The sequence below is a fragment of the Tribolium madens genome, unplaced genomic scaffold (assembly GCF_015345945.1).
Source record: "Tribolium madens isolate multiple individuals breed KSU strain unplaced genomic scaffold, Tmad_KSU_1.1 Scaffold_19;HRSCAF=116;Tcas5.2_LG9, whole genome shotgun sequence".
Classification (NCBI taxonomy): domain Eukaryota; kingdom Metazoa; phylum Arthropoda; class Insecta; order Coleoptera; family Tenebrionidae; genus Tribolium; species Tribolium madens.
Genome location: NW_025400983.1, coordinates 6,825,654 through 6,841,636, shown reverse-complemented (window position 1 = coordinate 6,841,636; position 15,983 = coordinate 6,825,654). Strand labels below are relative to the sequence as shown.

General features: G+C 34.9%; 4 protein-coding genes across 4 annotated transcripts in view; 2 read left to right on the top strand and 2 right to left on the bottom strand.

Annotated features, from left to right (window-relative positions):
* Nucleotides 1–273: 273 nt before the first annotated feature.
* On the top strand, nt 274–4,471 carry LOC123010702 (tyrosine decarboxylase-like). Its single transcript, XM_044407783.1, has 2 exons — nt 274–622; nt 2,865–4,471. The coding sequence occupies exons 1-2, from the start codon at nt 308–310 to the stop codon at nt 4,251–4,253; spliced, it is 1,704 nt and encodes a 567-aa protein (XP_044263718.1). The 5' UTR covers nt 274–307; the 3' UTR covers nt 4,254–4,471.
* A 1,163-nt stretch (nt 4,472–5,634) lies between these two features.
* Nucleotides 5,635–8,007, top strand: LOC123008140 (RNA polymerase I-specific transcription initiation factor RRN3). The gene is made up of 7 exons (XM_044403782.1): nt 5,635–5,858; nt 5,905–6,364; nt 6,416–6,521; nt 6,571–7,182; nt 7,235–7,413; nt 7,460–7,718; nt 7,768–8,007. Exons 2-7 carry the CDS (start codon nt 5,911–5,913, stop codon nt 7,940–7,942), a joined length of 1,785 nt encoding a protein of 594 aa, XP_044259717.1. The 5' UTR covers nt 5,635–5,858; nt 5,905–5,910; the 3' UTR covers nt 7,943–8,007.
* LOC123008131 (ATP-binding cassette sub-family F member 3) lies at nt 8,003–11,532 on the bottom strand. The gene is made up of 10 exons (XM_044403770.1): nt 11,363–11,532; nt 11,203–11,311; nt 10,988–11,159; nt 10,727–10,941; nt 10,031–10,678; nt 9,810–9,983; nt 9,581–9,755; nt 8,596–8,776; nt 8,325–8,545; nt 8,003–8,279 (listed from the first exon to the last, which is right to left on the bottom strand). The coding sequence occupies exons 1-10, from the start codon at nt 11,433–11,435 to the stop codon at nt 8,127–8,129; spliced, it is 2,121 nt and encodes a 706-aa protein (XP_044259705.1). The 5' UTR covers nt 11,436–11,532; the 3' UTR covers nt 8,003–8,126.
* Nucleotides 11,533–11,727: 195 nt separating this feature from the next.
* Nucleotides 11,728–15,983, bottom strand: part of LOC123010954 (rap guanine nucleotide exchange factor 4) — a 68,631-nt gene continuing 64,375 nt past the window's right edge. Inside the window, exons 16-19 of the mRNA XM_044408173.1 lie at nt 15,564–15,676; nt 15,323–15,514; nt 14,920–15,269; nt 11,728–13,026 (exon numbers count right to left, since the gene is read on the bottom strand). Of these exons, the coding sequence (XP_044264108.1) occupies nt 12,902–13,026; nt 14,920–15,269; nt 15,323–15,514; nt 15,564–15,676 (780 nt within the window). The 3' untranslated portion in view covers nt 11,728–12,901. The remainder of the gene's footprint in view (nt 13,027–14,919; nt 15,270–15,322; nt 15,515–15,563; nt 15,677–15,983) is intronic.

Here is a 15,983-nt window from a genome sequence, read left to right as displayed (position 1 = left end):
TGATATTCCCATTAAAATCCGGCCTGAAATAGGGTAGGAAGTACTTTTATTACGCCGATTCGTTTAATTTTCTAGTGAAACATCCTTAAAATGGAAATTTATGAATCCTCACCTGTAAACCTATTAGCCTGCAAGTAGTAGTCTTGCGTCAATATTTAATTAATAAATTGCATTACAAAAGCTGGGAAGAACAACACATACAAAATGAGCGCGTTTTAAGAGTGGGGCAAGCTTAAATATAAAAGTATTATACCTTGGCGGCATGCAGTGATTTGTGATACGCTCGTAGTGCTAAGTTAGTGTGACAATGAATGTCGAAGAGTTTCGAACACGAGGCAAAGAAATGGTCGATTATATTTGCCAATATTTGGAAAATATCGAGTCGCAGAGGGTCCATCCGGACGTCGAAACGGGATACTTGAGGAAACTTTTGCCCAGCGAAGCGCCAGAACAGCCTGAAGAATGGGACAATATTATGTACGACGTCGATAAGAAAATTATGCCTGGGATAACCCACTGGCAGCACCCCCGATTCCATGCGTATTTTCCCTCGGGAAACTCCTTCCCGTCTATCCTGGGGGACATGCTGTCGGACGCCATAGGCTGCATCGGCTTTTCATGGGTGAGTTTCCACAAATTACATAAATTAGAGACGAGAATAACGCGAGGGTCGCTGTGAATCATCAAAAGTTAATTATTTTTAGCATGATTTTTAAATAAACACTCGTGATTTTCTCTATCGCGATTTTCATTTTGTTTATATTTTTTCCACTTACATAACACGTCGTTATGCTAAAGGCTTTTCCGATGTTGTAAGGCTTCATCCAGCTGAAATCCTTCGAAAACTTTCACTCATTGACGTCAATTATTTTAATTTGGTCTCATCAATTCGAGCAATTAACATGATACCTGTCTAAAATTAAATTACTCTGAAACTGAGACGGACGAAAATAAAACTTGAATTTCTTTCATTGTTATCGGGCTCAAATTAAATAAAATGACAGGGACTGGCGCTAATATCCCTCTAATTGCTATGATTGAAAAATTCAATTCCGGTCATGTTACAAAATAACGCGAAAAATTACATCATGAGATAGCTGAATGACTTTTTTGTTTGTTCTTTTATGGTTTACTTAGTTGCTGTGACAACAGCCAATCAGAAGTTGCAATTCACGCTACGTGGAATAATAAACAAACATTGGGAAGATTAAATTAATTTTTTTTTGCTTGTAAATCAAATATAATAGGAATGGTAAATATTTTTAACCATCAATAATTAAATGAATTTTTTTTATTGCACCCATGTTTTTAAAAACTAGAGTCTCCTAGGACCAGTTTTTTTACACTTCCTTTTTATTGATTTTAATTAAAAACAATTTTGGTACCCAAAAGAATCCCGTGTTTCAAAAACCAATGCAAAATTTAAAGTTCATAAGTTAGGATTATTTCTTGTAATTAATAAATTTAAAAACCGTGAAAACCGTGTGTCAGAGTATTCAAAAAAGAAAAATTTAATATTGGGTAACCAAACCAAAATCAATCAAAAATTGGGTATGTGGTAATTTAATAAACGATTAATAATTTCGATTTTTGTCTTTACTGTTCTAAAACTTTTATATTTTACCAACTATTTTCTATCAATTCAGCTACTAAAATGTAGTTTATCCTTTGTTTAAATGTTTAAAAAATTCTATCTCTCAAAAAATTATGCCAATTATTTTTGACATTTAACATTTAATGATACTGATGATCTTGTATACTTTCTTTATAATTTTTATAATCATTTATTCTGGCGCACCCTGTATTAAAGAACGCATTTTCTAAGTTAAGTTTTTTCTAACCATGAAATGAGCAATGAAGCGCAAATTTTATAAAGAAAGAGTTCTCACAAATGACTTATGAAACAAGTTTTTTATGCTATTTTTTCTATTTTGCGTTTTTGCGTTTTACGTACTTTTTTAACATAAAAGTAGATTTTTCAAAATTTAGGAACTTTTGCCCTAATAAGATCAAATGTCATAAAATAATAATATAATAATAATAATTAAGATCATAAATGTCACAAAGTTTGAAAAATTCCATTTTTGACGTGTCAAATCTCGAGTATTTTTCAAAATTTTGTTGAATTAACAATGAATACTGCAAATATTTTATGAAATAAAAGAAATCGCTTAAAACGCCCCTGAAAATTTATTAAACTGTACTAGTCTATTTCAGCACCCGAATTGACGTTGAAATAGCTCGTTTGTATCGTATTAAGCTTCCTTTCAGACGCAAAATAGAAAATTTGTTTTATTCTTCTTCTTTTAAGATGAAAAACAGGGGGTGTGCAATGGCGAATTCGGCATCTGATTTTCAGCTTTTATATGCATGTTTTTGTTTTATTTTCTTGTATTTTTATTTTATTTTATTTTTTCTGCATATAATGAAGACCATTATTGTAATTAAGTTACTTCTATTGTAACTATTAGTTATTAAAGTTATCATGGTTCAAAATACTCACATATTAAGCAATAGAAAATGATATTAAAATGAATTTCTCTTAATTTTTTTTTTATTTAAATACTGAATATTTAGAAATTTAAAAATTGAGAAGAATTAGAAAAGAATAATTGCTGCAGAGAGATCATAACTTTTTTACAATTTTTTTAAGGACTTAAATATTGTCCAAATAGTTTTTCAAGGAAATGATAAACAAATATAAGTGTACAACAATAAAACTATAATAAAAGTCTTACCGGAAACTATAAATATTTTTAATGCTTTAAACAAAAATTATACAGTTCCAAAAACTGTAAAATTAAAGAAAACTTGGAAAACTTTTCATTTATACATTTTTTTCATATTTGATTTTTTCATTTTAGGCCGCTAGTCCTGCTTGCACAGAACTCGAAACCATCGTCATGGACTGGTTTGGCAAAGCTATCGGCCTACCCTCCGACTTCATTACCTCTTCGGAGGGCAGCACCGGCGGCGGCGTCATCCAGACCTCCGCCAGCGAGTGCGTCCTCGTCTCGATGCTCGCAGCCCGCAACCAAGCCATCAAATACCTCAAAACGGAAAACCCCCAAATGGAAGACAGCGCTTTCCTCCCGAAACTAGTGGGCTACTGCTCCAAAGAGGCGCATTCCTGCGTGGAAAAAGCAGCAAAAATACTCCTAGTCAAGTTGCGAATCCTGGACCCCGACGAGAACGGAAGCCTCCGTGGAGACAAACTCCGGGAAGAAATGGAGAAAGACAAGGAAAAAGGACTCTTCCCCTTTTTTGTTTCGGCCATTTTGGGCTCAACTGCGTCCTGTTCTTTTGACAATTTGGAGGAAATCGGGCCGGTGTGTAAGGCCCAAAAGAGGTGTTGGTTGCACGTGGACGCCGCCTACGCCGGAAATGGGTTCATTTGCCCGGAATTAAAATATCTACTTAAGGGGATTGACTATGCTGATAGTTTTAATACGAATCCAAATAAGTGGCTTTTGGTTAATTTTGACTGTTCTTGTTTGTGGGTTAGGGATCGAATAAGACTCACGCATGCCCTTGTGGTGGACCCCTTGTACCTCCAACACGCCAACGCTGATGAGTCCATCGACTACAGACACTGGGGGATCCCCCTAAGTCGCCGTTTCCGCTCGCTGAAGCTATGGTTTGTTATCCGAAAATACGGTTTAAACGGCCTCCGGGCATACATCCGGAATCACATCAAACTCGCCAAATATTTCGAACAGTTGGTCCTTCAAGACACTCGATTTGAGGTCGTGAATGATGTCAGGTTAGGCCTTGTGTGTTTCCGGTTAATGGCGTGCGACGCCGCCAACCAGAAGTTACTAGCAGTGATAAATGCGTCTGGAAAAATTCACATGACACCCTCTGTGGTCAAAAACAAGTATATTATCCGGTTTTGTGTGGATGCTGAACATGCCAAAGAGCAAGACATTGACTATGCATGGGAGCTGATTAAAGAATTTGCTGCTGAAACTCTGGCGACTGGGGCAAAAGAAAGGCCGCCTCTCACGAGACAAAAATCAAAACGGTTTTCTTTCACCAGGAGTATTTCAAAGGAAATGTACCAGAGGACTTTGAGCCGGTCGAATTTGTGCGACGGGGCCACTCCGATTCTTGTGGCCGATTCAGATGAGGAGGACACGTTGGTTGAGGATACGACGATGTTGCCAGATGAAGAAGATGACGTGTTTACGAAGGAGTTTGTCGATGCCTTTAGGATAAATGATAAAGAGATTAAGTACAATGGAGTTAGTTAGAGTGAGATAATTGGATTTGTAGACACAGCAGTATTATTTTTAGTAATATTCTTAAGTTATTTTGTTCATTCACATATCATTAGAAATAAGAACGTTTATATGTGTATAATACTCGCTCAGAATACTCATGCTATGCTCATTAAGCAGCATCATTGTTGTTAAAGAATTTTTTCTATTCATTTATAATTCAGATACGTAATAAATAATTAAGACACTAATATGAGGCTACCATTTAATTAAAAAATATTTTCCTTTATCTACAAATAGTAAAACAATGTTAATGAATTTTCAAAAGTGAATACAGTAGAATAAAAAAATGTTTGAATACATAGTTTAATAACACATCTTCCTCTACGCATAAAAACCTACTATTATGTACATACTTTGGTTACCTAAGCTTACCTATTTGACAATTTTCTATCAACAATCTTAAATAAAAGTGTCGCCAACCAAACTTCTTTTTTACCAAATACAGTCACGTGCAAAATATTTTGGTCGTCAATATCACTAAAAAATTATTCTTTTATGTTAGAAATTTTGCAATTTATCATTTCTGATTGATTTTTCTGTCTATAAAAGTTAAAAATAGTTTAAAGGTCGATGTGCTTTCTATTATTGCTAACATAAGCCCTGAATTTCAAATTATACAAAAATAGGTTTGTCAAAAAATGACAATGACGACCAAAATACTGGGTGATTGCAAAAATTGTGATTTTGTTGGTGTCAAATTTAAAATTTCAGTTTGGCGACTTTGACTTTCAAATTTAAACGTCAAACTTTTATAGGCAACTGTCAGTCATCTGCGACGGGCGACTGCTGATTTAACCGTCACCAACACCAACATTCTGATATAAAAAATTAGGAGGAATACAGTTGGTTGCAAAAAAATCGGAAAATGTCAAAGGATAAAAATGTCAGATTTTTATATTTATCCATAGTTTGAACATGATTTAATTCTAAAAGGTTAAGTTAGAACTGACAGTATATGTAGTACCTACTCACTACACATTGAATTTTCAGGTAAGAATTCAAATAATGAATGATTATCTTAATCTGCATTTAATACTCTCGGCATTTAAATGCGGCATTGCAGAAAAAAATATTTGAATGCGACAGATGACAAATCGACAACGACAAAATTGACAAGGGCAAAACCTGTTTTATTTAAAAAAAAATAATTTTCGGTTTTTATTGCAACCAACTGTACTAATAATTCAACGTCGCCAATAGATTTTCTTGTCACAAACATTAATAATAGTCACCCGGTATATTGCACGTCACTAAACTGTAACTAAATAAAATAGTAATATCACATCACCCACATAGACAAGGACGCGGAGGTTTTTATTAATTAATTTAAAACCATTGATTATAATAACATGTATTTAATACCTATAATTAACCAAAACTCTGAAAATAGTGGGAAAAATTTTTAATTTTCTTTTCGCACAACCAGTAATGCCACAGCAAAGAGACAAAAAATCCTAGACGTAAACGTCACACCACACGTTTTTTTCCTAACCTCCAAAAGATGTGATTTAAACAACATTGTGAAATATTATTTTTATTGTGATTGACTGTGACTGAACCGTTGCTTTAATTTATGTAAGTGCTGCATTTTATTGACAAAAAATATCAAACATTATTTTAGATTAGAATGTCTTTATTCTCGGCCCCCACGAAGTCAACGACCCCTTCCTCGATCCTGAAGAAGACTCCAAGCCTCAAATCTACATTAAACCGATCCTTGAAAACAAACACACCCACTAAAGTACGATTTGTTTTACCCCACTCTAAAAAAGTCCGCCACATATTGAAGGACTACATAAAACATGGAAATGCGAAAGACTATGAAAGTTTAGTTTGTCTTATTCGTGATGCGGAGTTGTTTGATGATGATATTTCATCGCTGTTGAGGGAAGCGACTGAATGTATATCAATAATGAAAGAAGAGTTGCGTCTTTTTGTAGAAGCACTTCTTTCAATTGACTGGATTGAAAGAGACGATAATGTAGTTAGAGAATATCAATCATTTATTGCGAACTTAGTGTCTGCACATAACTATCATGCGGACTTTGTAATAAACAAATTAGTCACTTTGTTTTTTCCTTGTAAGTTTGGTAGCTTGTCACTAGTTTTAATTAATAAAAAAAATATTTTAGCCCCTACAGACCCTGAGTGGGACAATGGCAGCCCCAGTAAAACAGATATTAAGAAGTGCCAACACGTTCACTCCCTGCTTTGTGAACTTTTACGAACGGTACCTTTGTGAGTCAAAAATTTTTTTTTTTTCAAAATTGTACTAACAATATTTCAGATGCAAGGATTTACTAATCCATGCCCTGGTCGACCACTTCCCCTACATGAATAAATCAACCCACATCCACGAATACTACATCCAGAACCTCCTCTGGGTCATCTGCTACCAACCCGCGCTCAGACCCAACATCCTCCATTTGATTTTCTCAAAAGTGATAATCATGGACGTGAGTGCCCCCCGTGAAGAAATCACGAAACTTGAAGATGAGGAAATTTTCATGATGGATGATAGTAAAACAAACACTACAATAAACCTGGACTGTGTCCATTCAATAGCACACACTTTAGACATCTGTCTCGATAAAATGTTCAATTATATTTACGCAGAGTGCTACGAGCCGGGCACTAATAAACTGAATTGGGCGAAAACAAAGTCATTATATCAAGACATTTTGACGGTTTTTGATCAGTTGATTTTACCGACTTACAATACTCATCACGTCCAGTTTGTTATGTTTGTACTTTGTTCGTTTAAAACGACACTAACAGAAGCGTTTTTCAATTATTTGTGGAAAAAAGTGTGCGATCCGAATGTTGCGTCAGTGATCAGACAAGCAGCGGTTAATTATATTGTTAGTTTTATAGCGAGGGCTACTTTTATCCCACTTACGTGAGTTTTTTTCCTTTATTCAACTTTGTTTTTAATTAATTGAAAATTGTAGGATGTGGAAAGGGACTTTGCAACAAATGGCCGAATGGATACACTCGTACATCGCCACTCAGGACGGCTTAGAGTGTGTCAATTCGGATTTGAGGCTCCACTCTGTATTTTACACAGTGTGTCAAGCCCTCTTCTATGTCATTTCCTTCCGACACAAGGATTTGGTCAATACGAAAAAAAGTAATCGACTTTTTTAATTAAACATTTGTCACAACTTTGATTGCAGATGTTGTCTTTCTGGAGAGTTTAAACTTGGCAAAAATCGTAACAAGTCGTTTAAACCCGTTGCGGGTTTGCCAGCCCGCAGTTGTACAAAATTTCGCCGCAATTACGCGAAAATACCAGTTAGCGTATTGTTATTCAATCATTGAACATAATTCACGGAATACTATACCGACTGTGTATCGAGACGAGAAGGGTTTTGTGACAGTCTCAAGCAATGTCCTAGATGCGTGTTACCCGTTTGATCCCTTTGTTTTGTCAAGGTTGGTTGTACTGGTTTTTGGGGGATTTCCCTGATTGTTTTCGTTTCAGGTCTAGTGCTAAAGTTCACCCGGATTATCGTGACTACACGGAGGTCAGTTTTGAAGCGAACGATTCAGAAACGAGGGAAATTGGAGATGTTGATGATTTTCTCGAAAATGATTTTAGTTCAAAAACACAGAAATTTTCATACGGAACTTCCCCTGGGTTTAAGTTTAAGGGTTGATGTGATATTGATTAAAAGATGTTATTTATTAATTTGATAGGAGAATAAATTTTCTCAAAATATGACCTATATTTTAATACCGTTAGAAACATGAATATATTATAAATATAACAAAAAATCATAAATAGTGTTTTTTTCACAAAGGAGGCACATTTATACAAATTTCTCTAAAAAATTAAACTCGTTATTTAGACTGATTTTCAAGTTCTTGTTCAACAAGTCGTCTATACTCGTCAAAGCCTTCTATACTTCTCACTGATCCATTATTACAAACCCACAATTCTTTGCACACTTTGCGTATAAGCCGCTCGTCGTGCGACACAAGTATCACACCACCCTGCAAAACATTATTACACAAGGGAGGTAAAAAGTGATTACTCACAGTAAATTTTATTATCGCATTTCCTAAAGCTTCGATCGTTTCGATATCTAAATGATTCGTGGGTTCGTCAAGCACTAGGAAATTGGGATTTCCCATGCACATTCGGGCGAAAGCGACTCGGGATTTCTGCCCCCCTGATAGACTGGCGACGGTTTGGAGGGCGAGGTCGCCCGAGACTCCAAAACTTCCCAGTTGGCGTCTATATTCCTCCACTGGCTTTCCTAAATTGTGCGATTATTACATTGCAAATAATAATCAATGGGGGAAGTACCGGGATATGTGCTTTGTAGGAGCTCGACCGAATTGACGTTCATGTCGAGTTGGTCCACGTGGTGTTGGCTGAAATAACCGAATTTCAGGTTTCGATGGATGTGAAGCATGCCTGATGAGGGAGACAAGATGCCCATGATGATTTTCAGGAGCGTTGTTTTACCGGCACCGTTGTCGCCAACCTAACAAAGAAATATAATGTTCAATATTTCGATTCCAATTTTGTTAAGGTTTCCAACTTCAGAAAATTCAAAATGGGGACGTTGTTAAAAATAATTATAACTGTATGCATTCCAGAACACAAAATAAAAAATTAAATATGTCATCAATGTAACTGTGTAGAAATTTAAATATAAGAAGAATACCTATAGGATGTAAAATATTGACATGAAAAATAAAAAAAAAATTAGACCCTAATCTAATAATATAACATATTACTAAATCATTGTTTTAGGTTAATTTTAATCTTTTTCTGTATGAGTTCTTTGAAAGTCCCTTTATTCTCTAGGATATATTTTTTTAATTAATATTAATTATTATTAATATATTATTAATAGTTATTAATTTGCAATATTTCATTTGGTCATTATAAGCAATTTTTAAACGTTTCTACTTTCAGTAAGTTGAGTTTTTTCACAATGACTACATTTGAAATGACGTCAAAAAGAACACTTTTTAACTTCAAAGACACTTTGTTTTTGCTGCAAATGGAAATCTCAAAAAACTGCACATTTAGGTGCAGTTTTTTGAAAAAAAAAATCAGAATATAAAACAGGACAACGCAATAAAAACCTAAACATGTCCTGGCCAAATCAGGACGTTTCGTCATCTTAATTTTGTAATAATTTGGTGTTCTTCAGACAAATTGCACAATTTTGAAACAGAAAATTGGAAATTTAGTCCTGAAAATCTGTTGAGTTTTTGTCAAATTCCGGCTAATTGCCTCAAAATATCGATTTTTTTACCTTTTGTTTTTTTTAACTTACAATACATATTCTCGAATCCATAGTGGCCCCAAGGTTAACGTCACTAAATATGAGTCTATCTTTGGTGTAACCAAACGACACTTCATTTAATTGCAAAATCGGAGGAGACAGAGATTCGGTATCAGGGAATTTCAATACTACTGGAGTTTCCTTCTCTATCGGCTTCAATTCAGGCCTGAAATATCGACAGTAACCAATAAACTTATTCTGAAAGTGTCACACGACTCACAATTTATCCAACAATTTTATTTTCGACTGTACCGAAGCCGCCCTGTTGGCATTATACCTAAATTTATCAATAAACACTTGGACGTGTTGTCTGTGTTGCATTTGCGCCTCATACTCCCTTTGCTGGTTCTTCAGCTTCTCGGTTTTCGTCTTCTCAAATTGTTCATAATTCCCCCTGAAAACCACGAAAAAATCACACGTTTTCGCCCTTTGTAGCCTTACCTATAGGCATCTATTCGTTGTGAATGCAAGTGCAAAATATCAGTCGGAACCGTGTCTAGGAAATTGCGGTCGTGTGAGACCACTAGTAACGTCGTTGGCCAATTCTGTAAATAATTCTCTAACCAAATAATCGCTTTAATGTCCAACATGTTTGTCGGTTCGTCCAAAAGTAGCAAATCGGGGCGTGAAAACAGCGCCCTGGCCAAAGCCAGTCTCATCCTCCAACCCCCCGAGAACGTCTTAGTCTCCTTCTGTTGCATCTCGGGGGTGAACCCCAAACCGTTCAAGATGATCGACGCTTTGGCTGGGGCTTTGTCAGCTTCGATATTTTGCAGCTGAGCGTAAATCTGCGTCAGTTGATTTGACAATTCCGGGTCAGCATTACCGGAGTTGACCATGGCGCTTATTTCTTTCTCGCGTTTGAGTAAATCTTCCCGGACTGTGTCACACTCGAGGACGCTCTGAATGGCCAAAGTGTCGTCACCTATGACCTCCTGTTCGACGTGCAAAATTGAAATGTGAGACGGAATACGCAATTGGCCGTTTGAAATCATTCTCAAAAGGGTTGATTTGCCTAAACCGTTGCGCCCTACGAGGCCGTAGCGCCGACCGAAGGCTAGAATCAAATCGGCCCCTTGCAGGAGTACCCTAAAATGGGGCGTACAATACGGATTTAGGCAATTTTTGGGGGTTTACCGGTCGCCGTAAGCAACATCGAAATTTTCTATCCTTATATCTTGCGTCCTGTTGTTGCCTTTGGCCTCCATTTTGCTCTCTTTTTTACTAGTTACTTGTGACGCCGTTGCGGCCTCTAGTTTAACAGGGGCTACAGTTTTGACGTCTTTGGACCGCTTTTCTTGCTTTTCCTGCAATTTGGCCTCTGCTTTTTCCAGTTTTTTGGCATCGACTTTCTACAATTACGATTTAGTTGATAGTTTAGCCAAAGTAATTCAATACCAAGGTGTCGTCGCGCTGCATAACCCAAATACTTTTGATATCACCGATGTTATTTTCCAAATTTGCGGCCATTGATGCCAGATGTACCGGGGCATTTAGCACCTTCGTGGGGCCGTTTTTCGCATTGCTTTTATCTGGTTTCATCATGTTGTGCAACTCGTCACATATGTTCCTAAATCATTTATCAACAAGCTTCAAGGGTGAAAAGCACTTACCGTATATCTTCTTCGGTTTTATCACTGGAAACTTCTTGTAACACCTCACCGATTGCCTCGTACACTTCTTCGCTGTCTTGGAAATCATCAGCACCGTTTTCTAGGACTCCTAAATCAAAAAACATTAAGAAAAAATTATTTTTGACTCAAAAATTGCAACCTTCAACGTAATGCTTGAGATCGTCGTCAATTGAAGGAAACACGTTTTTAATATATTCGCTACAAGTGGTCATGATGAACTTTTACTAGATTTTGTGAAATTTGGCTAAATATGAGCAATTTAAAAACGTTTTAACCTTTAAATATTCTTTTGACGTGTGACAGGACTGACATGTGCAAAAAATGCGCCGCCAACCTGGGCAACCAAAGTCACTAAAACGAATATACTATGTGGCCCAACAATGTTCTCATTCAAGATTTGTGTATTCGTGAAATAAATAAACTTTGTTGAATTGACTAATTGTAGTAATGTAACGAGGATAATGTACGGTTTTTTGCATTTTCTGGGTCAACAGAAATACTCGGTCAAGTTTAAGAATGTTTTATTTAATTTTGTATGGAGTAAGTATAATAAAAAATGTAATTATTTTATATACACATTTTGGAGATAACCCTAGGTAAAAAGATGACTATAACAGAGATCGTCCACAAAACATGCATTGGAGTGTTTTCCTTACAACTCTGTCATTAATGACAAGGTAAAAATATAAAAAAATAAATAAGTGCATGGGCTCTAATATAGAATTTAAAATTATGCACATAAACATGAATTTTCATATCACATTAGATATTTTTTGCTTTATACAACAAGCTGCGAAGCAGACGGCAAATTTTAAATAAATCACAAAGAATACATAAAACTAAATTCATTTTTGTTTCAAACTGCTCTGGAAACAACAGTAACAAAGTCAGACTTTTATTTCAATCATCAAATTGTTGCTTAGAGACCGGATAAGTGCTTACAACAATTTGAAGCAGAGTTTACATTATTATTAATGTTTTAAGTTTTAAACGCAAAATAATGGAACATTAATAAGTAAAAAATGTTAAATGGATACAATTATTATATTACTTGACACAGTGACCTTCTATTTCTAAAATCGGTAAATAAATAACAATAAAATGTTGGCTGATTTCGATATTTATAATCGCATTTTTACATATTTTACAAGTACTCCTGATTGTCGTAACAAATCCTTACGGAAGCCTTAACACATGTTCCATTCATCACATGTCTGAGAAGAAATCGATATAAAACGTTCTTATTCTAAATAAACCTGTCCTATAAAATCTGCGTGCAAATAGAAATCTTTCAACACAATGTTTATTGCTTATTTATTTTATTAATTATTGTAATAAAAGTGTCTAAAATTCGCAACCACTCATATAAGAATATAGAACTCTCTTGTTCTTTTAAAACTACAAGTGCTAGTTCACAATTATTCTATGATTGCTCGCCCGAAAGCGAGTGATTAAAGCTTGAAGTGAAAAGTTTGATTTTTGTTCTGATTTTATCGTAGGAAGTGTAAATATTTACCATGCATTATTCTAGAGTAAAAAATATATAACAATGATTACAGTCGAAGAGTAAACAGTTTTAAACGTAAGCTGGGGGCGGTTTATAGAAAGGAAACGGACAAGCCATCCACATCCTCCATCCTATGTAAGTGATGACTCGTTTGGATAAGACATAATGCCACTAAGATCGACGAGGTTCCAGTTTTTGGGACATACTTGTTAGCACTCTTTGATTGTCAATTACCCGTAAACACGAAATGTAGGATTTCACTTCTCCTTCACTTTTCGGAGAGGGCGGCTCCAAAACTAAAAAAACATTCCAAAATGAGTTATTGTACAAAAATAGTGTACTATGTTATTAGGAGTAAACGTGATACTACATGAAATTACTTGTACTCCCAATAACATACAGGGTGTCCCAGTGAGTTGAAAAAGTCCATTATTAAAAAAAATCGTATAGGACATTAATACATACTAATCTAGTGCATCACCTAAAATTATTTTCAACCATCCAGCATGTCCCAAAATTAAGTTACGATACAAACTTGTGTTTTTTAAATGAAACACCGTATGTTTCTTGGCATTTTCGGATGTAGCCTTTTAAGACAATGTTTTTACGTTAAACTTTTATTAGTAGATTTCGCTTAGTTTTAGAAATAAGACGTTTTTTTGACGAAAACATGCACTTTTTAAAAATTTATTACACAAAAACTAAGACAGCTAGAACAAATTTTTTCTTACTTCTGCAAAGAAGAAAGTACAGAATTTAAAGCTGTAGCAATTTTTTAGTGTTTTGCATTTGTAAAGATATAAATTACGAAGTTTGTTAAAAGTTAAATAACTCGAAAAATTTATTTTTTTTATTTTTGCATCTAATAGATTGATAAATTGTCTATCTAAAAAAATAAACCTTTAATGTCTAGAACTGATAAATGAAAAGATATCTAACATTAAATATTAATTGTAGCAACAATGCCTATCAGTATATGGCATTGTTGCTCATATATTTTAAATTTTAGATTTTAAAAGTCGTTATAAATACTGAAATTCGAATTAATATTTTATTGTAAAAATAAAGGATAATAGATTCAGTTTAACACAAATGTGATTAAGTGTTATTTCTCCCATCTCATCTGCAACTGTGCACTTTTTGGCTACTGAAACAATAGTAATTGTTTTTTTAATGTTTAACGTTAAATATCTTTTTAGTTATTGATTATGAACACCAAAAAGTAAATATTTTTAGAAAGACAATTTATTAATCTTTTAAATGCAAAAACAATAAATATGGTGTTCCATTTAATTTTTTAAGTTATTGAACTTTTAACAAACGCCTTCATTTTTTTATCTTTGCAAGTGCAACACACTAAAAAAAATGTTACAACCTTATAGCTTCCTTCTTCTTTGCGGTAGTAAAAAAATATTTCAAGATGTCCTAGTTTTTGTGTAATAAATTTTTAAATGCATGTTTTCGTCAAAAAAACCGTCTTATTTTTAAAACTAAGCAAAATCAACCAATAAAATTTTAGCTTAAAATCACTGTCATAAAAATCTACCTACGAAATATATGGTGTTTCATTTAAAAAACACTAGTTTGTATTGTAACTTATATTTGAGACACGCTGTATAGTTGAAAACAATTTTAGGCGATGCACTAGATTAGTATCCTATATAATGTTTTTAAATTTTACCATTTAAAAGGTTACTAATGGACTTTTTCAACTCGCTGGGACACTGTATACTATTCTATCCGCAAACGTATTCAGATCGAGAGAAAAGAGCAATTAATTATCAAGTAACTGAACAAAATAATCAGGACGCTTTGCAAGTTACAAGATCATAACAACGCTTATAAACAAACATCACGCGTCATCGGAATTTGTGTTGAGATTTTCGAAAGTGTTTATTAATTTAACTAGTGCAGTTAGTAATGCAAAATGTCGAATGCTAATGATGTACCTCTCCAGAAATTGCTGAAACAGGAAAAGTGACAACATTGGTAAATCTCATAGAATGTCATAAAAGTAAAAACACCTAAGCGCAAAAATTTAATTTTTACTCCATGGCTTTTACTTGTGTCATTTAGTCACTTTTGTGACGTTTGCGGATAAATGTATTTTATTTTTGGCAGAAAATTTACGAATAAGAATGACGTTTTGTACAAAGTTTGTCCCCTCCCTCCTCGGGTTTGCAACTTACCTAAATGTCTACTTCTACAGAATCGAATGGTCCTCATTGTTTGAGCTAACATGTGCATTTTCTCAAAGTTAACCAACCCATCGAGACTGGTCTTGTTCCCTTCGTGCGTGAACGTCATGTCCTTTAACAGCAAAGGCATAAACGGGACGACAGGCGGCTGCAGCTTCCCCACACTGACCCTATAAGCCCTGTGATTCCTGCTCGGATCTATGAGTGATTCAAATTCAGTATATAACTTTCGAAATTTCGACGGCAGTTTCTCCCAAGTGAGCGACAGACGTGACACCGCCACGTTACTCAATCCCATCACTATGGCACAGAACGCGTTCAAATTCTGATATTCTTTACAACTAAAAAAAATCCAGCATTTTACTATGAAACAATCAAGCTTTCGCACACTTACTAAGCCGCTAATTTTATAAATTTTCTCAAGAGAGCGACTCGCTTGCTCAAACTTGTTGTCATGCAAATTTCTGTCACGACCCAGAATTGAATCTCGTTGAAACGACGCAAGAACACGTCCAAGTTGGCGGTGATTTGGCCGAAATGGTGGCGGCCGAAAGTGTGATATAAAAGCTCATACTCGTGGACACACCTATCAATCATACAATAAGAAAAAATACTTAAACCTGAAAAAATATCACCAAAATAAATCCCAATCAAAGAGTGTCATGTAATAGGCGAGTTCCTTGGTACTGAAAAGCTCAATATCGGCGTCGATCCCTTGAGTGGGTTCTTCCTGCTCGGTTAGACACGTCTGAAAAATACAAAAAAATTAGTGCTTAAACGACTATTAAAACACCCATTAAATGTCTAGGATATTTGTCGCTACAAGGTTGGTAGCGAGGTCAATGACCAGTTTGTTATAATTAAAATGTTTTTTACTCCCACATCTAAAACACGGATTATCGTACATGTTTTCATGACGCTAAGGGATTTTTTATATACATCTTGACAAGCCGTGACTATTATGCATATTAGTTACGTTGCTAATAGCAACTGTCGTATTAGTCACGGGCTAAAGCATTCAGTCATTTAATTGAATTCTTAATTTAAATAATTTT